This window comes from Hippoglossus stenolepis, chromosome 17, assembly GCF_022539355.2.
Source record: "Hippoglossus stenolepis isolate QCI-W04-F060 chromosome 17, HSTE1.2, whole genome shotgun sequence".
Classification (NCBI taxonomy): Eukaryota; Metazoa; Chordata; class Actinopteri; order Pleuronectiformes; family Pleuronectidae; genus Hippoglossus; species Hippoglossus stenolepis.
In genome coordinates this window covers 18,474,565-18,498,287 of record NC_061499.1, presented here as the reverse complement: position 1 = coordinate 18,498,287, position 23,723 = coordinate 18,474,565, and the positions used below count along the sequence as shown (strand labels likewise).

General features: G+C 40.2%; 1 protein-coding gene across 4 annotated transcripts in view; it reads left to right on the top strand.

Annotated features, from left to right (window-relative positions):
* trappc9 (trafficking protein particle complex subunit 9) overlaps positions 1-23,723 on the top strand; it is a 194,704-nt gene that overhangs the window by 46,022 nt on the left and 124,959 nt on the right. For all 4 annotated transcript variants that reach the window (XM_035182133.2, XM_035182131.2, XM_035182130.2 and 1 more), the window contains 2 exons: positions 8,084-8,236; positions 20,710-20,828. In XM_035182133.2, coding sequence (XP_035038024.1) covers positions 8,084-8,236; positions 20,710-20,828 — 272 coding nt within the window. The remainder of the gene's footprint in view (positions 1-8,083; positions 8,237-20,709; positions 20,829-23,723) is intronic.

The window sequence follows — 23,723 nt, the reverse complement described above, 5'->3', positions numbered from 1 at the left end:
CAGAAGGTTGCTTTTCCCCTGAAGAAAAACACTTGTCATGTGTGATACTTCCCAAAAATAGTTAAACAAGTAAGCCAAGTGCAATTTTCCAAGCATACCTGAGCACCAGCTCCTTGTTAACACAAACCAAACCGGGTCAATTACTACAAATATCAAACTTTATCTTTAAAAAAATCACTGATTTGATCCCAAATGAGCCCCCAACTGCCACAACCCGGCTCAAGGCTGGACGAAGTAGGGAAAACCGCACATGAGTTTAAACAAAAAACGAGTTTATTTAAAGAAATGAACAGGAAATGTAAATGTAATAATCAAATTACAACAAAACCCAATGCTGTAGAAGCCATGGGGGAGAGAGAGACTGGCTGAATGCCACCAGCTTATATAGTGCAGCCAGACCAAACTCCTCCCATCAGGCTCCTGAAGGGAGAGGCCTGCTTTGACAGGGGTTTCCCACCACACAAGCATTAGATGATAGTTAAAATTCTCAAAAATTTAGTTAAAATAGAGTGAATAAGTAAAACAAATGAATATATAGCTCAATAAAAGTGAATTAATTGTTTAAAAAAACTAATTAACGAAGACCATTATATTGTTGATGCCTCATTACAAGCGTATTTATTTTTATTTCTTGCATCCCTTGCGTGGTAACAGCAAGGATAGACTCTGACATGTTTCTACATTACTCACATTTCAGTACAAGCAGCAAAATGAACCAACACATCAAGACAGTAGAAAACAAAAGTGAGTTCGGTGAGCCAGGAAATCAAAAAGAAATCAAAAAAATCCAACTGGTAGGGTCAGGTACATCTGCACATATACAAAAAGAGTCTTATTGATAAAATTGAGGAAAATCTGAAATCAAATATTATTCCAATTCATTACAACCTCAGTTATGCTGCAGTGAGATTATAGCAGATCTACAAACACATTTAGCTGCTCACAATTTCTCTGGGTTTGTTAAGACAGTGCAGGAGAAAAATATGTTATACATGAACTCTGTTCAATATGCTGCAGTCCCACATTATCTACCCTTGGCCTGCGAGCTACAGCACAAGTTTGTTTGTCTCTCATTCCCCTGCTGGAGCTGAGCCTATCGGCTGCTGTCAATCACACACAGACACGACATGCCCTTCCAGCAGCGGAGAGGAAACAGTGTGTGTACGCTGATATTTCCCCAAAGACCTGAAAATACCGATAAAGATACATTTGACAGACATGCTGACATCATTCTGACCGCAAAAACGGACGTCACGATTTCAGCTGGGTTTTGAGTCGACATTATCTTGGAAATAATGTTTGTAGGTTACTCTAAAGGCTGTTATTCTGTCCACTATATGTACCACTTTAGGGTGAGATTTGGAAGAATTTAGGGAGGGAGGAGGGGAAGGGAAAGCTCTTGTTATCTTGCAAGCGGTCCCATTTCCTCAAGTGAAATATGTATAAGCCTTTATAATTATCATCTAAGCCGTCAAGTCTGTCATTAAATCTTTAGTCTGTTCTGGGATTCAGGTCTGACCAAGTGGCAACCCAACCTGACACCAACCCATGGTGAAACCTCGGGTTAGGCATTTTGGCGAGCTCAAAGACACTGCACACCCACCTCCACCTTCAACCGGTACCCATTGGTTGGTATTAGCTGTCAATCATTCAAAAATACACATCCCACTGTATTGAAGAGGAGTTGGAAATAGACACTGAGACCATAATCTCTGTCTGAAAATGTTTACTGAAGTTCATATCAAGTGAGAAGTCGAGCAATTTTCTCATAGATCAGACTTCAATGGAAACTGACTGCTTTTCACAACCAGTGGAGTCGCCCTCTGCTGGTCATTCAACTTTCAGTCGCTAACGCATTGGCCTCACTTTCCGGACCTGAAGTGTACGTTCAGTTTTATTCACAGTCTATGGTTGTAACACAGCTCTTAATACTTTGCGGCTTCTAATATGTAATGTAGCCAGATCAAGATCATACTTTTACTGTCCCTTATTGGAAATGGTGTTAATAGTAGAGTCTCTGCTTGTTTTATGCTATCCACAGTGCCCCCTGGATAGCTGCTAAGTGGATGACCTCTGTGTTTGCTGGGAATCGTTCCCAGTTTGTTGTGTAGGCTGATAATTAGCACACATCGGCGTGTACCTCTTCCCGCACTGCAGCCACACTGCAGCCCTTTCTTGTGTCTGTTAGACGGTGCAAAATGTTGCTCTGCTCTAAGTTTTCCTCAAATGAACTAACAAGGCTCTGAAGTGTTTCCCTGTGATTTGTGGAATCTTTTGTAAACAATTTCAAGAGTCAGAAAATGACTATTCTGCCAGAGTCACACGTCTCCTCGGAGGAGGAGCCGTCTGGTGGGCTGCATGATACAACGCGACTTGCTAATTGCACTGCAGTGCAATTGATCATCCACTTTTTTTCTCTGTGTAACTTCATCTTTTTTTTTGTTGCTGTAATTTATGAAACCACTGCGGTTTCAACTCAAGTGGTTTAAATAAGACCAGTCTTTGAAGGAAGCACCACATTGAATAAGTGATTTTAATCAAGTCAGTCTGATTGTTACTGGTGTTTTAACACCTCATTTCATCAAATGACAAATCATCCACTTCAGATTTTTATAATTAAACATGTTTTTTTTCAAACTATAAATCTGGACTGTTGAACTTGGAATATCGTTTTCTCATTCATTTGCATGACATTCTCAAGATATAGATGAGTTATCAAGTTCCACTGCCACCCTTCTCTGTAGTGAGTTGTGAGTCAGGTGCATTAAACTCGGACTAAAGTCTGACTAAACCTGACAGCAATTATCAGTGGTGTCTCTCTTATTATGGATCCTGTACAGCAGTGGTAGGATGTAACAAAGTACATTTACTTTACTTTAAATCCACTATATTTTTTACAAGGCATTGTTTTACATGTTCACATTGTTACATTTTCCAAGGAGCTTATGTTTTCGTCTGCTTTTTTGGGGTTTTCTGTTAGTTCTTAGGATTACGCAAAAACTACTGCACAGAGGATCACGAAGAGTGGCACCCACAGAGTGCATACCTCCGCCAAGTCCCCTTATGAAACCACATTAAATGCACTAGTCTACCCTTTTTTTTTTTATACACCTGCACAAACTCATAAATATTAATACACTAAACACATCAGATTTTTTCATTAAGATCCATGAATTATTCCCTGAGAAATCAACACAAATGTTGAAGAATGCCCTATCACACAATGGTCATCACCTGGATCCCCTGATCTGGATCTGCAATAAGTTTAAGTGGCTTCTTTCCTGAACCATCCTGCATCCTTCCACCAAATTTTGTGGTAATCCACCCAGTAGTTTTTACTTAAATCCTGCTAAAAAACAAACACATGCAAATGAAAACCTTCTCAGTGGCTCTAAATTCATGCAAATGTCGCACTAGGATGATAATCGTACAGTTCCAAGTTTCCCTTTAAATTGATTCATTACTTCAGTGATGATCAGCACCACAGGGATCTGCGGCAATGAATATGTAAAAACACTTTGTTAGCCAACCTCAAGCAGAAGCTGCCAATTCTCAATCTACACTATGGCACGCATGAGTGCCCTTGACATGGTGAAGGTGGTCTTTGAGATACCCTGGGCCTCTGTTGTTACGAATAGAATATTTAATGCTCTCTGAGTTGTATTGAGTATGCATCAGGTGTGCAAAGTCTCATTGCACATTCAGTTTTTTATAAATACCAATTTATGTGTAGGCATGTAGCCAATGCATAATTAGAGCATATGCACTGTGTGTACTTTTGACCCCGAGTGAGTCTCTGAGTGGCAGTTTTTTGTGTTCATGTGTATGTTTCAGTAATGTATCACTTTCTTCCAACCATGGTGAATAATACATACATTTTTCTCTCGATCGTATTTTAAACCCTGGGTGCCTCGGCCGTACACATACTGTAGATTGGGATACTGGTCCCTATCGAGGAGATCATTGATGTAGCAGTGTTGGAATCTTTAGCGACACACTGCAGCACCACGCTGACAGCACTTACCATCCTCTGGTCGTCATGTTACACCTCCTCAGTCGTCACCGGTGCCTTTCGACAGGCCACAGTTGCGAGGGCCTCTCCCAAGCCCTCGGCATTCTCAGTGGGAGCCGAATGAATAAAAGATGAAGATTCGCAGTATGTGGACACCTGTGGCAAAACAAACAAAACATTACTCTTTCTGCCACAGCACAACCACCTTGACACAGGAGATATGAGTCCAGTTTCTCTAAAAGTAAATATTTATTCATGAAAAGAACTTTGTAGATAACAAAATAAACTCTTAACACAATAATCTATTGTATCACATTAAAGTAAGAGTCTTTGTTTAGCAGACAGTAACCAGCCATCAGACCTTTTGTTTGTCATTGCTACCTTATTGCTCTTTTGTGGATATAACTATGAGCGCGGCTCAGTTGCCCTCTAAAACACTTATGCACATTCATATCAAATGTCTCATATTTACAAAAACAGCTTTAGCTCTGCAGCACATAAAAAAGAAAAAAGGGAATAAATGTTGCTTCAGTGATTTCGTTATCATAAACAGAGCTGCCTGTGCAGTCCTTTGTTCTCGTTGGACTTTATAAGTATTTCCGTGCTGTTTAGTTGTAGTTCTATAATGGCTGCTGTTCAGTAAGGCCCTTGTGTTTTTGTTCCAGAACTCTCCCATCATGACTATTATTTTCATTAATTACAAAGTCTCCAAATTGCTTATATTCTGTGTATTATCTTGACTTTTAACAATAGCTTTCAAATAATAATTTGTCCTTGTTTCTCAGAAATGAGTATTCACAATTCCACTGATTAGTGCAAACATCTTTCTGGTATGTTTTTCTTACAATGCACACATTGAGCTGGGCAAACTTTTGATGGACGTTTTGTGAGATTATACATACATATGATCACATAAGCACTGCAATGCATGAATACACAATCTGCTACTTGCTGCGTATATTGATGCATATTTGAATTTTGTGAGGGTTTAAAACAAAAGCCAGCCATCAACGTAGGAAAGCAGTACTGCAGGGCTGCCCCTGGAAAGCGGATAGGAGAAAAGATAAGCTCTAGGGTGTAAAACACGTGTTTAAGTGATGGTGTTGATTGTCCTCCTTTGCTTGTGTAGCAGGTTTTTCCTCACATGTCCGAAGTAGTTTGTCTGAAATTTGGTGGGGAAGAGGTACCTTTTGATTTGGTATGTCACCTCCCAACGACTCTTGTTAATCTAGCGCCACCAGCAGGGTAAATCACAGTGAAACTCATTTATCTGTTGAAATATCATGACATCTTCTTGATGGGTTGGCAAAAGTTTGATACATTCATGTTCCTTCAGAATGAATTGTTATAAGTGTGGATATCCCAGGTGTTTTATCTATCACCATCTCAGGTCAGTTTATGACTAAATACCTGCAGAACTAGTGACATAAACTTAGTCCTAACTACTATGTGTGTAATGCAATGTTTGAATGCCACTCAGATCCTGAACATGGTGTTATCCCATTGGCATCAGCATGTTAGTCATGTCATTTTGAACATTTGAGCATTTAACTTAGAGCATGCTAAGCACAGCTTGATGGAGTGGCTGTGTGGCTGGACAGTTCTGTCCTGCTTCCTGACATTGCAATATATGAAACCAACTAATCAACCAATGCAACCTCCTGTTCAACAGCTTCACAAACTATATCCTGCAAATCATCAATCAACACAAACTGGACAGTATAACCTTCATGACTTTATCACAGTGCTGTTGTGTGAGACTGTATTAGTTTCAGCTTGGTGTATTAAACTGGAGTGTATTTCTGTGGCTGCTACGGATGTGACTGTTTTAAGTTGTGCAGTTTAGGGTATGACAGCGTAGAGGACTCGTTATTTCGGTCTTCGTTTATGCTATTTGATGTCAACTGATGAAACTGTTTTGAACTGGCTGCACCTAGCCGCCTTTTTTCACTTATTATATTTTCAACTTGATGCAAAAAGCAAAAATACTTTTGTCGAACAGTGTCTCATTCAATTTCCCTGATTGTTTCTGATCAGTCTGAATTGGTGGGTCTTATACATGAGTTAGAGCTTCACTGCTTCTCTTCAATTTCCCTCAGGTCGATCACTGAGGGAGAAAGAAAAGTGGGATTATCAGAACCAGAGAGGATGGAAATCTCAAATCTAAATGTGCCGGACAGGTTTTAAAGCTGCAGTGACGTGATCTTCATATTGTATTTGCAAAAACATTAACGTCACTGGTTAATACTTAACAACGTGCAGGAAATGTTTCTTCACAGGCACTGACTCATAGTTTAGTAGTGAAATGATAGTAACGTCATCCACAATCCTGATGCTGCACATTCACATGAATTTCTCTTCTCAATCCTATTTCTAAGTCATTTCCCCGTTGCCCTACTACTCTCTACCCCTTTCTCTCTCTCTCTCTCTCTCTCTCTCTTAATTCACCACAAGGAGCTCTGAATGTATGAATATTTGAAGTGGAGACTTATTCACAAAATCTTTATTTAATGCTGCCTACATTCACATCCTCTTAGAGGACTTTAAAGGCTTTGGTTATGAAACACGCACGGCCATGTAAACTGTTGTTTGCACAGTGAGCTTGCATCTCCCCTTCTGCTGTGCGTCTGCTTTAATCAGCCTGATTGCTGCTCCTGCAATCCCCGAGAGCAGGAGTGTCTCACCTGCACAGACAGAACACATGCTTCATTCAGGTGAGGCACCAGTCATTTGATGCCCCTGGTTGAAGTAGATGCAGCTGAGTCATTCATCCCAGGTGGAAGGCTTGGGGACATAGTCAGGTGTGGTGGCGTGCACATACAGTCTTTGTAGCTAGGAGGCCAATCAGCAGCTTTGTTGCACCAGAAAGCAAAATGCGTATAAGTAAGGAAGGTATTAGGCATGAGAGGAGGAAGATGTTCACTTTGCACTTTGAGAATAACATTAAAATCTAAATGCAAACTATACTCTTTTTTAAATTTTAAATTTTGAGAATAAAGTTGAAATACTTTTTCATGACTGAAGTCAAAATGTTGAGAATAAAGTTGAAATACTTTTTCATGACTGAAGTCAAAATGTTGAGAATAAAGTAAATTCCTCAAATCCAGTTAAAGGTGTGTATGGTTTATCCATCGATATCCTTGTATTTATTCATTACCAGCGAATTCAGTATTGCCCGAGTGTGGCCACCACTTCCTCCTTCTTCTGTCCGTACACTGATTACCAGTGGTAATGCTCTAAAGGAGAAAGAATTTCATTGTTACTAAAATAAATTCTGAAGTGATTCTAAATTCCCCAAATTCACTTATATAAGGCATTTTGTAGAGGCAGTCAAATGTGCTAATGATAGTAGTTTGATGCAGTTTGTTAAATTTTTAAACTTTAATATTGAAATTTCAAGTTTATTCTTAACATTTTGACTTTATTCTCGAAATGCTGAATGAAAATACATCCTCCTTCTCTCAACTTTTTCTTATACGTGGCACTAAAAGTCCTCTCTAGATAAGTGTAAATTAGGGATGCACCGATATGGAAATTCTTGGCCGATACCGATATTTAAAACAACAATCTAGCCGATAGCCGATACCGATATTTGTTTATTACTTGAATAATATGAAAAACAGAAAAAGTGCACTTCCTTGTTGCATTGGCATGTGGCCTTCTTGATGTGTAACGCCGGGTTTACACCGGGCGCTGAAGCGCCGCCCCGCGCCGTGCAGCGTCATTCTCAAGCGCGCAGCCGCCTGGCTGTTCACACCGGACCCGCATTTCTCCACGCCGGTCAGCCCGCGATTCTCCGCTTGTTGTTGTATGTAACCCGTTCAATGTCGGGTGTCGGGGGTAAATGACGTATTCTCCAAGCAAGCCTTTAGCCCCCTCTCTCTTTTTTATCTATATGACTGCTTGTGTGGCTGTAGTGGATGGGCAGAAGGGGACATTTAATTATGTCAACTTCAAGTGAATATTTCTGCTTAATGCACAAAATTGTGCAACTTGCCTTTCAGTGGCTACATGCTCAGCATTGTCAGTCTCACTTTTCTTTATCTTTTTTCTTCTTTTGTGTCTGTGCAGAGAAAATGTTTGGGGAGTTCCTGAGCTGGGAGCTGGACGAGGCTTTGTCTCACCTGCCTGTAAAACCCGGCAAGGCTGTGACGCTGACTGTCAATATCCAAGTCAAGGTGGACTTCTCTGGTCAGGAGCACCTGCTGCAGGACCTCAATGACGGTGAGTGGACCCAGGAATTCACATTTCAACCCAGATGAAAACTCATTGCCTGCAGCATCTGTCAGTGTAAACCTGCTGAGCTTGTTAAATGTGTGCGAGCTCAACATATTGTGGTTGTCAAATATTCACTTTTTAAACTGCTAACTCTACATTTATATAGTGCAGTAATACAGGTTCCCAGGTTATGATGCACATTATTCATGAAAACCATTCAACAGCAAATATAGAAATGAATTATCTTATATTTAGTCATGATTATCCCCTTTTAAGTTGTTGTCCATGGCATTTCAGCCTGGTTGACATGGGGCCACCTTTTTTTACTTGTGGTATCAGCAAGTGTTGTTCAATATCTTTATCATTTAATATCATTTAATAACAGTAAACACTTCTTGAGCAGTTACTGTGACTATACTGTGTGTGTGCCGCCAAACCAAACTGAGTTGTTTCACTACTGATAAAAACCACGAAATAGACAATGCTTTCCTTTCATCACTGAGAGGAAAGCATTGACAGGTATTGCTGAAAAAGAGCTCACCATTAAGTGAGGTATGATTTCATTGAAATCTCAAGGACTTGCATGTAAAGAAACTGTCTTCTTTTGCCTTTTGCACATCTTAAGAAATGAATAGAAAATATTCAGAGCCAAACAGGAATATGAATATGTAAAGAACAAACAATAGTTTATTTGTTCACATAGCCATTGATGAGGTTGAAGTGGATGAACACAGTGTTTCCCATTAAGCATCTAAATTGTGGCAGCCCTCCATATTCAAAATGAACCAAAAACACTTCTCATAATAACGTATGAAATTTATAACTTGGTATGTGCGGCGCTATTTGCCACATGTTCCCTCACGCTTCCCGGCAATGTGTGTTTCTGATAGTGTGTGCTACCACATGCTCACGCTATGGTCCATAATGTTTTCACCATCCATGCAGATAGTCAGACCTCTGAGTTCCAGCTGCAGCTGTGGCATCAATGCAGTTCTTCCTCTCACGCGAGAACTGATCTTTCGCTCTTTAGTCGGTTTACCTGTCACTTGGAATTTGTTGCATAACCGCTATAGATTGAGTTAATTCTGTTGGAAACACTGGGATGGAGTGGGTCAAAATGGGTCATCACGTTACAGATTGCTTGATGGAACCATGAATATGGCCTCCATGTGCATTGTTTTTCTTTCCATAGTTTTTTCTCTCTATTAACCTTTAGTGGATTTGTGCTGAAACAATTAACATTTGCTGATTTTATCATCTCATGTTAGAGACCATACTCCCTTTTTAAAATGTTATATCATTGGTAAATGCATATCTTTGAGGTTTGAGGGCATCATGTTGGACTGTGATTGTCATCAACATCCTCACATTTTATAGACCAAACAGTAACAGAATTACTAATAGTGAATATAATCATTAGTTGCAACACTGTGGTGGATGATTGTAGAAACGTATCATCAGCCAGCTGAGGTGTCGGATGCAGAAATGAGTGTTAATGTGCCCCTGCAGACGGAGCACTTTCTGTTACAGCGATTCTACCTGCCTTATTTAAGATTCAACAGTAATAGGAGCGAGGTCTCGAGGTCTCTACACCTCCATTTCTCTCCTAGCTTCTGGCTTCCTCATTTCAACTGTCGGATTCCCCCTCTGGTAATTTTTATTCCTAGTTTAAAGAAAAAAACTCTGACCTTCTCCCCCTACCTGGAAGCTCATTCATTGCATTCCTTCTCCGGTCTTTCTTGTAGTTCCTTTCTTTCCTGTCTTACTCCTGACCTCTCTACCTCCTTCATCAGACGCTTGAACCTTTTCACCACTGACTCTCTGCGCTGATGAATAGTGAGCGATCAATATGGACCTGCTTCTGCACCACATGACGTTACCTCGCCAGAAGGCCGGGAGAGTAAACATATACAGTGCTGCATGTTTATTTCAGCCCCGGGGCCACTCTTCTCTTCTCCTCTCATGAGGTCATTTAAGTGATACTGTTTCAGAGTTTTAATTAGCTGAGCAATAATTGGGGCCCTGAATTAGGGAGATAAGACGTGGTTCCTACAGCAGCTCGGAATGTAGTTATTAAGGTGACATTATGGGATGCAGCTTTCGCTAAACACATTTGATGCTATCTCACACTCTAATACAATAATGTAATCACTATAATAATGTTATTATACTAATGAACCTATTTGCATAGAGCCAGTGGTTTGGCTTTGTTTTTAGTCTGTGCTCCTGTGCAGGGAGATTACCTATTTTCTGCCGTCTTTGCTAATTCAACTGTGAAATCTCGATTGTTCCAGGCACAGCTGGTGCAGTCAACAACTGTTCTGTTGTCTTGCTTCACCACCACATATGGTCATGTAAAAATTGTAATACTGCCATATTGTGGTAAATTATTTCCTTGTTTGAGGCAACAGCATAATACACTTTCCCTGAGGCATTTGTTGTCTAGGAAACTGTTTCTTATGGACGTGTTTTCCAAAAAAAGGTTTATTCAATGACTTGCTGAGAATCAGGTGAGAAGATACAAAAAAAAAAAGGAAAAACTAGAATTTAGTCTGGAAAACAAATGAAATGAAATTGTTGCAATCTTGTTATTTAGTCGTTATAAAAACGGTTCTATTACAATGCTCTTATAATGTCAGTGTGAGTTTCTGCTGTAGTGAAATCAGAGGGAGCTTATTGATTGTCTCAGGGCTGTGTATATTTTGAAAGCTAGTGATAATCTTCGTTAACGTTGTGGAATTATGTTCCCTGCTGCTCCGCTGTGCCATTTTCAAAAGGACACTTATTGTTGTTGTCTCCGTGCACATCAACACATAACACAAAAAAGCACTTCTCCTAAAGGCACAAAAACAGATGTGAAAGAAGGATGCATTACATTCTTCAGTTTTACTCTTTTCTAAAATGCAGCATATTAAAAAATCGCGTCTTGAAACAACTCGGTCCATGAATGCATGTATCTTTTAATGCGTCCCCACCTTCTGGATATGGTTATTAAACTTAGCCAGAAAATCAGTCAATTTCTGCTTAACTTTACATTTTGAGCCAATGGGTTCCATTTGGTGTGAAATCCCTTGGATTTCTTTACAGCACCAAGTAAGTGGTAAGTGGATATTAAAGGGTTCGCAGTTATATTGTGCTTTTATCCAAAGTGCTTTACAATTTGCCCGCACCCCCACCCCCACCCACACACACACAGACAAGGCGTTTGCAGCAATTTGGGTTCAGTGTCCTGCTTAAGGACACTTTGACATATGTACGGGGAGCAGCTGGCAAACCTGCAATTAGAGGGTGACTCGCTCTACATCCTTAGCTACAGCCACCCTTAGGAAGTTTGCTGTAATTGTAGAACAACAAGTCAGAGACAAGTGAAGATGTTAAGGGACAATGAAGAATAACTACGAATAGTTGACTAAGAAAAAGACAAATAGTTTTTTGTGAATCAACATTTTGGGAAATATATCATTTTGCTCTCTTGTCGAAGCTTGGAGAGGATTTATACCTCTCTTGTTTCCATGGTAAAAATGAGGCCAGAAGTTGATTAGCTAAATAAACAGCCCAAGTTGTATTCACTTTATTCAGCAAATGTCAATGAATAATTGTGATCCATTACCAGGGTTCTCTCGGCTCCTTAAAAAGTCCTAAAAAGTGTTAAATTTCAATCAACTAAATTACGGTCTTAAACTGTCTTTAATTGTCTTAAATTGACCATAAATCTACTGCAAAGTATTAAATTGCAGGCGGTGCATTTAAGGCTGATGGGAATTTGTCACGCACAGTGTCCTACTATAAAAACATCTTTAAAACTTTATTGCCTATAGACACTGCCAGTGCTGCTGGCTAGCTTTTATGGATATGTTATCTCGGTACTTCTGGTGCGTAGCCTGTGTTTATCCCTACTGCCCATCATGGTAAATCATAACTTTTTTTTGTGGTCGTGAGATTTACGTAAAGGTTTGTAAAATGTTGCTTTAAACATGGTGCAAGAACCCTGATTACGAGTGACCATTCCAAACAATGGAAGGGAAAACAAGCTGACTGGCTTATTGGCGAACTGGCTGGCAGAGTTTTTCTTTTGTCATTAGTTGTTTGCCCCAGAAGTTACAGATACGGGCAAAGCAACAGGTAAATGACAAAAATGTCCTGATACCTTGAATACAAATGTTGGGAGTTTATAATCAATAATATATATAACAAAGGTAGAATTGTTTTTAGACATTTTAATTAAGAATTGTTGCATATTCTATCTTTACGTGGATTTTTTTAATCCGGACTGAGTCAGGTGTTTCCTCCCCTTCTAGATTTAATTGACAGCTAAGCTAACTGCTTCTGGACTGAAGCTTCATCTTTTTTTTAAACAAACTGTTTAACTATTTAGTTTTGACATGGAATCTGCATTTTAATGAGAAATAGAAAAAATATGAGATGCATTTGAAAATACTATCCTTAGAAAGTTGGGAAATTGTTTCAGGTATTTTAAATAAAAATCAGTTGAAATATTCATTATTCTTGTTAACCCAGGGAAGGTCAGTACAATCAGAGCTTCCACTGCCTCCCCCCCGAACCGATCTGAACATGATTGTGAACATGTGAATTTTCATCACTTCTCTCTGGTGAAAAATTCGACATATGTGCTCTTTTTCTGTTTCTCTCTCCCAATTTTTCAGACTTTCTAGTTTTCCACCTCTACAGCCTGAGGATAAAATGATAGCTCACAGCTTGTGGGGTGTGCGTCAGAGTCTGTCTGGTGTGTATGATGCTGGCACATTGTGTTCACATCAGCACTTCTCCATACTTAATATAAAATGTAGCCCTTATGTGAGCAAGTTTGAGTTTTTAACTCTTTGCCATGCTGCACTGAAGGTGGGAATTAGTTCATACCAGATTCACGCCCGCCTGTCAGAACATTGACAGTGATATAATGCATCGTCAGTGTCATTTCATCAAAACAAATATATGCTATTTATTGATGAAGCCGTATTTATTTGCATTGTGATGAAAATCAAGCCATCAGCCTTAACCGCGATGTTGCTTGATGGTGCCGCACGCGCGTCCCTTGTGTCTCAACCGAGGCAGGGGCGCAAATCATAGAAGAGTGCAGTGAGAATATTCAATACAAGCCGAGCCTCATTGATTTATCCTCATACCAGTTTACCTCTCACTTTCGGTTTCTTTCGGATACCATGTCACCATAACTCTGAATCAGATGAGGGTGATGTCATCTCTCAGGACTAATGGGTGTTGACTTACAGCAGGCTTTATTGCATTGAATAAGTCTCGTACCTAATTGCTACCTACACTATGGTTGTCTTTGGAGGCTGCATCTTGTACCACAGTAAATACCCACATCTGAAATAGTTAGGGACACAACAAACACATTATACCAACTGAAGTATGGATTAAAGGAGGGAGATGCATTCAGAAGCTCTGTTGACATTAGTAAGGGACAGGAAAGTTTTTCCTGTCCTGATTTCTCATTGTTTGTGCTCAGTTGACTTCAGAGGAAATGCACTGCTGTCCTACTTCTGTAGCTAGTTTTTAAATACTGAACTTTGAACTTGCACCAGCAGGCGTAGTCCCAAAGAATACTTTTTAAAGTAATAACCTATGACACGTTCATGTTAGATTTCCATTTCCATGCTGCTCTCTGCCGTTGTCAAGTGATACAACACAGCTGCTCCTCAACCTAATACCCTTCCTTGAAAGCTTTTACAGTTGCTGCTGTCTGCTTCGGTCAGAGCAGTAGGGTATCAAACCTATTTTTTTGGTGGTGACCAAAGTGCTTCAAAGAATGTCTGGTCTGATTTGTAATCTTGTTCACGTTTTTTGACGTGACTTCCATCAGTGCTCCTTCCAAAGGCCCCCCCCCTCAAATACACAGATGTGCATTGCTAAGGCGATGTCACTGACAACTGGGCTACCTGGCAAAAAGGAAAATATTGCAGAATGCAGAGGATCTGCTCGTGAAGCGACATCACCAGAGACATACCTTCACCCTCAGGGTAGACAGCATCCCACAGAGAATGGAAGCTTATTAGCTGAGAGATTAGATTCAACTGTTAGCTCAAGGAGCAGAATTGTCTGTTAGCTCTAAAGATTTGGTCACAGCCGCAGACTGTCGATGAAGATGGATGACACATTTCCACTTTCTCCAATTTGATGAAGCCAAAATATCTTGGATATGAACGCTACCACCTTGCACACTTGGAGCCAGTCTGCACAGTCGCGATCAGGGGATGCAAACCCCCCAATACACACACTCGATCAATCGTGACTCAGTCTCAGCTGTCAATCATGACGTTTCATCCATGCTTTGTAACGTCAAAGAGCCAATTAAAACCAAATTTACTGGGAAAATGAGCACATGAACAAACATCCGAGTGAGTAGAACTACTTAACATGACAAAAACCAGGTTTGAGAAATGTTTTTGACATGCACAGTCATACACTTTGACTTTTTAATTTGGTCCATGTTCCATCCACTAACATAGAGTAGGTGGTATCTGCTTAATACAGTTAATAAAACAGTGTATGCCTGTAAAAGAAAGGCCATGGACATGTTCATGGATTTTAGTCAAGCTCTTTATTTATTGCTCCCCCTGTGCTATTCTCTCTTTTTACGAACAAATTATGATCAATGAGGAGCAGTTTAGATTGCTTGAGTATGCTGATGACATGGACTTCGTTGGCCAAAAGAAAACATGCCCTTTTGTTTAAGCTGCCGCTTAGGCCCTTCAAACATGGCGTTGCATTAGCCAGCTATAAATCAATGTGGCCAAGACAACAGAATTAATTATTTGCACACAAGGTGTATGAATAGTCAGTTTCACCTCATGACCACGAACATGTTGAAACTTTAAAAACGGTAAAATCCTTGGTACAGTTCTGGACTTCGTGAAATTCTGATACTGGGAAAAAATTATTAAGAGTAGATTACAATGTATTTGAAAGAGATGTTCCCACCAACTTTATCTTTCTCAGAAAACAGAACGACCCTGGTGTCAGTAGACCGAAGTGTACAAAATTGTTCTTTGAGTGTTTTAATTTTCCTCCTCGTTGCAAAGAAACGTTCTTGAATTGTATCAATGGCAAGCAGAATAGTTGGCAAAGCCCTTGACAGAGGGGTATTTGGGTTCCAGGAAGAAGAATAAGTGGTCAAACTGTCCCAGGCGTGGAAGGAGAGTGGCTTTGCTAGGCCTGGCGATGTTGGTGTAAACATGGTCCTGGTTTTTGTCTCCCCAAGAGACATTCTGAAGAAATTTGGGAAAGACAGACCTTACAATTTGATGGTTAAAGTCCTCAGCAACAATGAAAGCCTCATCCTGGTGCAACCTAAAAGCAGCTGTTGTTTTCTTTCCATGGCTTGCTTAGCATTTTCATGCATAAGGACATAGTGCTGCTGTAAAATGACATGTTAATTTAGGCTTACAGCCTATTCCAGTCATTAGCTCAGATACTAGTATACTCTCTCTGATACACTGATAGATGTGTAATGGTGTTCTTACAGTTTCAGAGCTGCATGTCACCTCAGAATTACCCTGTGCTTTTAAATGAGATGCTGTTAGATGGTGCTCTAATAGATTCTTTTCATATTGTTTGAATTGGATTAATGGTGCATTTAATGTCCAGAAATAACACAAAGCTGGAACATCTGTGGGTGGTTTTATTCACTGTTATGAAATATTGTGTCTTTAGGTGATATAGTACTCATCATAGGAAGCACCAGTAAAGAGCTGTTTGGAGTTTAACTGGATATTGAATGGGTTTTTTAATGTTTACACTGTAGCAGGCCATAATGTTAGTATTTATTTGATGATATCTTCCCTGTAAAAGACATGTAAATGTCAAAGCAATTGACAATGCAGAGACCCATATCTCATGAACCTTCAGATCTACGCGAATAATTTACAATTTCTTCCGAAGTGACACTCCCAATATCTGCTGTTTCATCGAGGTAGCCACTGATAGAAATGCTGAATACACCCGATTCTCCCCGAGGCCGTTCGACGGAGAGCTAGACAGATACTGATTGGAAGGAGGGTGTGAAGGAGGGGGGTGATTGTGAGCAATGCCATTGTTAATCATGCCACTCATTACTCACGCAGTCTCTGTGCCGCAGGACACAGCAAGTCATATATAGCTCCTGAAACAGCCTGAGTACCATAATAGAGGATGCAGGCCATAAAGTCTAAAAGCGATGGCTTTATTTTGGGACTTTTCCCTTTCTGCCACTCTGAGTCTATGTCTGGATGCATGTCTGATCTGTTAAACAGCTGGATGCAGAGAATGAGGCAATAGCAAGCTAACGGCAATCAATAGCAAACGACAGGTTTCACACAGTTGTGGCCCCTCATCACTGAGATTATGAGCTGTTCCCGGTGAAAGTTGACAATCAAAGGAAAATGTGGTGGAGTTTCAGGTTATTGATAAAAAAAAAAGAGGACAAACGTCTGACAGTGTGATGGCTTCATCCCACCGCTCCACCAACCAAGGCCATGTGGCATAAAATGAAGAACAAGACTATGGCCGACGCAAAACTGTAATTGTTCTTGATTGAAGAAATAATACCAGAAAACTTGCTGCATTGTGTATCAGCCTCTAGATCTCCAACAGGTGGATTGATTTGAATTAAATAGTTTCAATTAGTCCATATTTACATATTTACTTGTCAGGATTGTCCAGTAAATTTGGTCAATTTGTTTTCATGTTCGCATGGTGTTAGGTGCCATGCATTTCTTCAGTAGCAAATAGCAAAAATGTGAAGAACATTCCAAACAAGCCCAAGTTGTGTCAAACTAACTACTCTAGGTATAACTTTTTTTGCAGGATGTAGAGCCTCCACTCTTTGCATCTCTGCTGCACTGCTACACGTCATACAAATGACTTAGCCCTGTTTTTCATGCAGCGATAACATTGGCCCGAGTGTGTCCGTCCCCACCACGTATGCAGTAATGGGGGCTGGGGCCAATCCCAGCTCACATTGGGAAAGGCGGGTAACACACTGGACCGGTCACCAGTGTTTCGCAGGGTGAAAAGAGAGAACAATCATTCACGCTATCATTCACAACCATGGTCAATTTTCTTAAATTGACCTAACCCAGTCTTTGGACTCTGGGAGCAAGCCGCAGATATACCTGAGCGATATGGAATAAATAACGGTGGCAAGAACGCAGCACATGATTGGTTTTCTGTCTCAAGAATTCTCACAACATAGCAGCCCAGTTTTAAACCTCTTTTATTTCAGATAGAACCAGACCTTTATTTGAAATAGAATATAACAGGAGATAGTACAGATGTATGCAGAGCCTTGTGAACACAGCGTGTGTGTGTAAGTGAACTGTCGTCAATTATAGTATATGGTAAAGAAAGTCTGTTTTTTCTCTACCTATCTAATTTCTGAAGCTTTGCACGTAGCATTGTAGAGAAATAGGTGAAAACTTAACATAAAGAAATCTATGCTTTTCTTGACTTTGCCTGTTATTGGAGAAACAGCTTTACTTCCCATGTTTAATAATTTACTCTTTTAGTCAGAAGTCTGTTTTCCGACCTGCTTCACTTTGCTGTATTCATTTGCTTTTCTTGCTGTTTGCTGTTAATACAAACTCAACACTCCTCTCTATTTATATGTTGTGGTACATTAAGCATAATCTACATTTTCAGCATTCAGTCAATCACTATAACACCATGGTCATTTCACACGTGTTAATCTCTAGCTCAGACTTGACTCTGACTCTTTTTAAGATAAATACTTTTCCATTCGGTTGTACTTTGCCGATGGTGCATGTGGCCGTTTTTTTGTTTGATAGACTCTATCTATCCTGAACTCAATGCCTGAGCTGCTGTGAAGGCTGGTAATTTCCCATCTCTTCGGGGAGATTGCAGGGCTTTGCATTCCATTGACGTCAGAGAGCGATTTGATTTCTTTGACGTCAGAGCATGGGCTCTGGGCGTCATTTTTGAGTATTGTCTGAATGGGTTGAAAGCAGCAGCCCCTCTGGTGAAGCCGAACACAGCTGCTGATAGTGCAGCTGCTCCTGTGTCCACACACACAGGGTCTTATTCCGTATCTCAAGGTCATGAATATGAACTTATTCATTCGTTTATCACGTGCCGAGAGTAAAGCTATGATTCGTCATTTTAAAATATTATAAGCTAAATTGTATGAAGTATATTGAGATGGAGTACACTGATACAATTAGTTTGTTGTATCAGTGCTATAAATACACATATATTGTGTATGTCCTACATTTTTACAACTGTCAAAATATGTTTTTTACACTTTTTATTTAAATATCACCAAACTGCCCAAGGTAACAAAAAAGTTTTGCACTGTAAGGGAAATGTTGAAATCAGGACTTTTTAAGGGATTAAGAAACTGCTTAACACTTTGTATTTCATTGGAACTCAATGAAGCCTCGAAAATGGAAACAAAGGCATGGCCATGAATAACAGTTGAAGGTGAACCAGTGCTTCTGTGATAATTATAACCATTGTGAAGGTTTGGTTTATTTCAGTGCTCGAGTGCAATAGTTTTGTGTTTTTGCACATAGCAAACTTTCAAATGACCGTTCGCTGAGCCCAGTCCTCCTTGATTAATGTTGCAATGGCTGCCAAGCTGCTGTTGCACCATTGCCATGTGTCGACGCCCAAGCTAATTTCAAACCAATTACTTCAGTTGAAATTATAAAGTTGATCAGCTTTAGCTAGATAGCATCAGCTAATGTTAAAACTTAGGGAGTGGTTAAAAAATTCAGATATCCACATAATGGCTACACACTAGGCTGAGGCTAAAGCTGTCATTGTTTCCACTGTAGAGGATATGTTTTTATTCCTATATATTGAAATCATGATACCCAATACATTTTGGTACTGGTTTTGATGAATTGATTGAATTCAGGAAATTGACCTCCCTTTCTTTAACCTTGCGAGATAGGGCGTTAGCCTTGGTGGAGCTACATGCGCTCTCTTCATACCCTTTTGCTTTGTTTATGTATTCAATTTTACAAGGGAAACACATTTGAGCAGATGGAATTAAGAATTCATTTCTTCTGCTTTTCAGTGGCTTGAGATGCTGTAAACCAAATAAAGAGTTGGACAGAGCCATTAATATGACCCTGAATAAGCACCTTGGCTCATGTGCTGGTAGTGTTCTAGTCCTGCCCAGCTATCTTTTCTTACAAAAATTGTGAAAATTATGCAATGTAAAATTATATTTGTAACCTCTCACCGACTTAATCTTGCTCATGTCGGTTGATTCAGTTAATTCTTTCCTCCCTCCGCACTCTCCTGCTGACCTGCGCTCACTTTACACGTTAACAATAAACACCAACACAAATCTGTCTTTATTAGGCCCTGAACAGGACTTGAAGTTAACTTTGTGTTTGTTTGAGTCACTCTAGAGTTCATGAGGCACGTATTCAAACACATTGATAAAAAAGTTATTGATTCATAAGTAGATAGCTGTGATGGTCAGTTTGTGTGAAGAGCGACAGAGAGGAGCAGACACACACTGCCGGCCCCCGCTGCTAAATAATATCTTAGAGGATACACTGCAATGTGTTTAATATTACAATACAATTCCAATACAGACCTTGTCAGAGAAAATGGGCAATGCAAAAATAAGAGTAAAATAATCGTTATTAAATCATTATCCAGGTTAAAGTTTACAATAATCATGATATTGATTTCAAGTCATATCACCCAGCCCTATAATTCACCAATGACATACCCCAAGGAGTAAGTCAAGGTTACTCCTGTGGGTTTGTTAAGCTGCTGTTATGCTTGAGGCTCGACGGACTGGTCATTTCGTTTGCCAACTATGACGTCAACACAGCGCCTTTCTCATTTTTAGTCCGGTTTGAGGCACAGTGACTTTGTGTGGTCCTCCCCTAAACGATAGGTGTTGCCGCTGAGAAAAACACATTGCCTTGTTTCCTCCAGAAAACACAGTTTCTGGGTTTTGTGCACTTTTCCCCTATCCCCCTGTAGTTTCCAGCAGAATGTGTCCTCTTTACCAACAGTAACTACAATCCCCCTCCAGCAGCCATCTGATGATCTCCATGTTCCCTCATTAATGTCATTAATGCCTTCAGCTCAATCCACGTTGCTCTTGATCCGCCCTGTTCTCAAAGTAAAAAAACTTGGGGGGAGTTCAACGGACAGAAACGATGCCACGCACTAGCAGAAGTGATATCACTGCAAGGACAGCATGAACTAAGCAAACAAGCCTTTGGTCTTGGCCTGTTTACTTGTTTCATTGAAATCAGTTAACTGTGAGTTACATTGTTCTTCTGGGACATGTTGGGAATCTTACCTAGATAAATGAAGGAAAGTGAGAAGATTAAAAAAAGTTAGTAAAACACACAAAACGGCTCAGTGTGATGACCGTGATGCTCTGCTAGCTCCTGTTTAATGATAGACATGTCCCTGTACTTTATTGTGTTTTGTTTTGCTGACTGTGTGATGCCACAATGTCTTTTCAGATGGGATCAGTGTGACAGGCCTGCCAATCTCCAGTCCTCTGCGCCAAGTCCTCAAACCCAGGCCTGAGACCAAGCCTGTCAGCAGTGAGTCTGGCAAAGCAGAGTACAGCCATATTAAGGTGAACACACAAACGCCTCTTTACAATGCATAAAATACAATCCCTATTGTGTTGCTCATTCCTGGATCAAGATGCAAGCAGTTTTTTTCCCTTTTGTTTGTCTTTCCTGGCTTGTAGTACAAGGTTGGGAACAATTCATTTTCCCTCTCAGGTTGGCATATTAAACCTTCCTCCACGGCCTCTAAATCTCTCCTCACATCAGAGATGGAAACAGTGTGTGCAAGTCTTTGCAAATTTTGAGGTGACTCTATAGCATTATTTACTACCAAACTACAGCCTTTGGTGTACGCTTGGAACACTGAGTTTTCTCTATCTGGATTCTCTCCTTGGCTGCAGTTGCGCTCGGCTCCTTGAATCAGGACTCAAACCACAGAGCTGCACAGGCATAGAACGAAGAGGGAAAGTGCTCACAGGGTTTCAGTGTGAAACTGCAAAAAGGTGCAAAGGGGGAAAAGAGATAGTGTCAGAAGGAAAAAAGGACCAGATGGAGAACGAGAAAGCAGTAGATTGAGGCGATCAGCAGGGGAGAAGGTTTTGTGGAGGTCCCCAGCATGAGCGATGGGTAGAACTGGGCGGTCTGACCGAGTCTACCTGCTGAGGGTCATTCGTAGCACAGCAGCCGCACCAGCTGCGAGTGTGGTGGCTGCTTCGTTTCAGCTTCGACAACCAGAGGAACGTCTTTCTCCTCTTTGTGAATCAGCAGGAGAGAAGACCACATTGATGTCTAATGTTCAGATGTGCTGCCAAAGAAAGGCAACCCAGACTTGACAGGATGTTGAATAATGGCAGAGACAGCACAGGAGGAAGTTTCCTGTTCATGTTTAAAAGTGCTTAGCTAGTGACAGCTTTGTTTACAAAACTTTTTTTTACAAAAATGATAATATCTTACGGAAGTATGAAAATTATAGCTCTTGATGAATCTGGCTGTATGTCTGAGGGACATTGTGATACTGCAAAATGAATTTGGGACCCATCAGATGCCTCCCTGATGTTATTTTGTGAAGGATAGAAGAAGAATCTAAACATCTTACATGCCTAAAGCCGCACAACACTGTTTAGTATGTGTAAGTACATGCTATAGCCAAATAACTAGTGTATGATGATCAAATAATTAAATATAACATAATTTGTATTTAACCTCTACTTTCAGAAATGCAAAAGGAAATCTACACTTAATTTTAATTATAGCGGAGTAACTTCACTGTGAGAAAATGAGAATTATCTTTTGTATATAACTGAGGGTTTTGCATATTATTGGAGGAAGTCTAAATGAAAATGAAGTGGGAGTTTCGAAGTGTATGAAAAAGCAACTGAAAAGAACGTTTTAAAACTCTCCTGGCCTTTTAGAATTCTCTCAAGTCATTTCATCCCTTTGTTCCCTCAAGTCGTTTAAGCTCAATGTTCTATTGCATTTTGGATTCTGGTGTAAAATAACACCTGACACCTGAGTATCAGTCTGGCTTTTTCCTTCACTTAACACTTAAGTTATTCCTCATTAACTAAATATACTTTTCTTGTCCATCAATACAGTTGATACTGTAGAACCAGTCTGAAAAGAAAACAGAAATAAATAGCCAAGTTTATTTTTCTATAACAACTAAACAGATCTCACAGCTTTCATCCTTGATGGACATCAGATATTGTGACCATTTCTAAGAGTAAATTCTGCCAATCATCCCAGTGTGTCTTGTGTGGTGTGCTCACTCACAGTTCTACTGTACTGACTTCACGTCTCCCGTATTCAGCACAGCAACTCTGCAGGTAACATGAACAATTCATTTCCCCTTGGATTCAATGCATAGCCTGTTAGATATCCAGTATCTATTCAGGAAGGGGGGGGAAACAGAAGCAGCCGATGTTAAAAAGACAAGCTTGGCATTTTAATAAGTGGATAGGCTTATTAGAGGCAGAGTCTGAGTGACAGCTTCGTGTTTCATCACAGAACATGGTGTTGGAACCATTGTTTAAGTAAAGCCAATTACATAAGGACTCTTGTCTTGTAAGAATTCCGCCTTCGAGCAGGTTGTACAGACGTGAGCTCTCTCTGCTTTCTTTTTGCAGACATACTGTTGGACACACACACTTCGGGGGTGATTCATTTCGCTGTGTCTCTGCACTGATTTGCCTGCGTATGATAGTAAATGTGTTAATCCCCGCTGCATGACTCATCGTCAATAAGAGCTGTATTGTTTTCAGGATTTTGACTCAAACCCACAGGGCCCGGTGCGCACTTCATGTTGTTGAGGTGGATGGGTGCAGCATTGATTAAAAAAAAAAAAAATCCAAGCAATCTTATGCAACACGTTGTTAGAATGTGTTTGTCTGTATAGAAAAAAAACACAAACTTGTAAAAAGTTCCAATTGATGATGCGTGACGCATATCAGAGTTGTAGGAGTTGTGTGTCCTGTCGCAGACTTACAGCTTCTATTCACCATTATAATCATAACCTCAACCATGGTAATGCACTGATATTATGTAAAGCAAGAAATTCTGAAAACTGGCACTCAACAAATTTTGAATGACAAAGCCAATGAGGAACAAAGTTACCTGCAGTATGGGACCTTCATCAGAACCTTCATCAGAACTCTCTAAATCCTCAAACAGAGTCTTGACCTTCCAATTTACAAAAGGAAAGTGCTGGTGTGTTGCTTGAAGACATCTCTGTGAACTCTTCGATTCCACTTATTGCCACGTTTTCGAGCTATGTCCCCGCATATGTTAGACTACTTCTTGAAAAGGCGATCTGCTAGTGTAAACTTGATTTGTCAGTGTGTGTGTGTGACAGAACGAGAGAGATTTTTTATTAGCTGCTAATAACTGTTTTTTGGCTGAGAGGGAAGGATGGACAGATGCACAGGAAATTGAAAACCTTCAAGCCAAACTTGCTGGCAGTA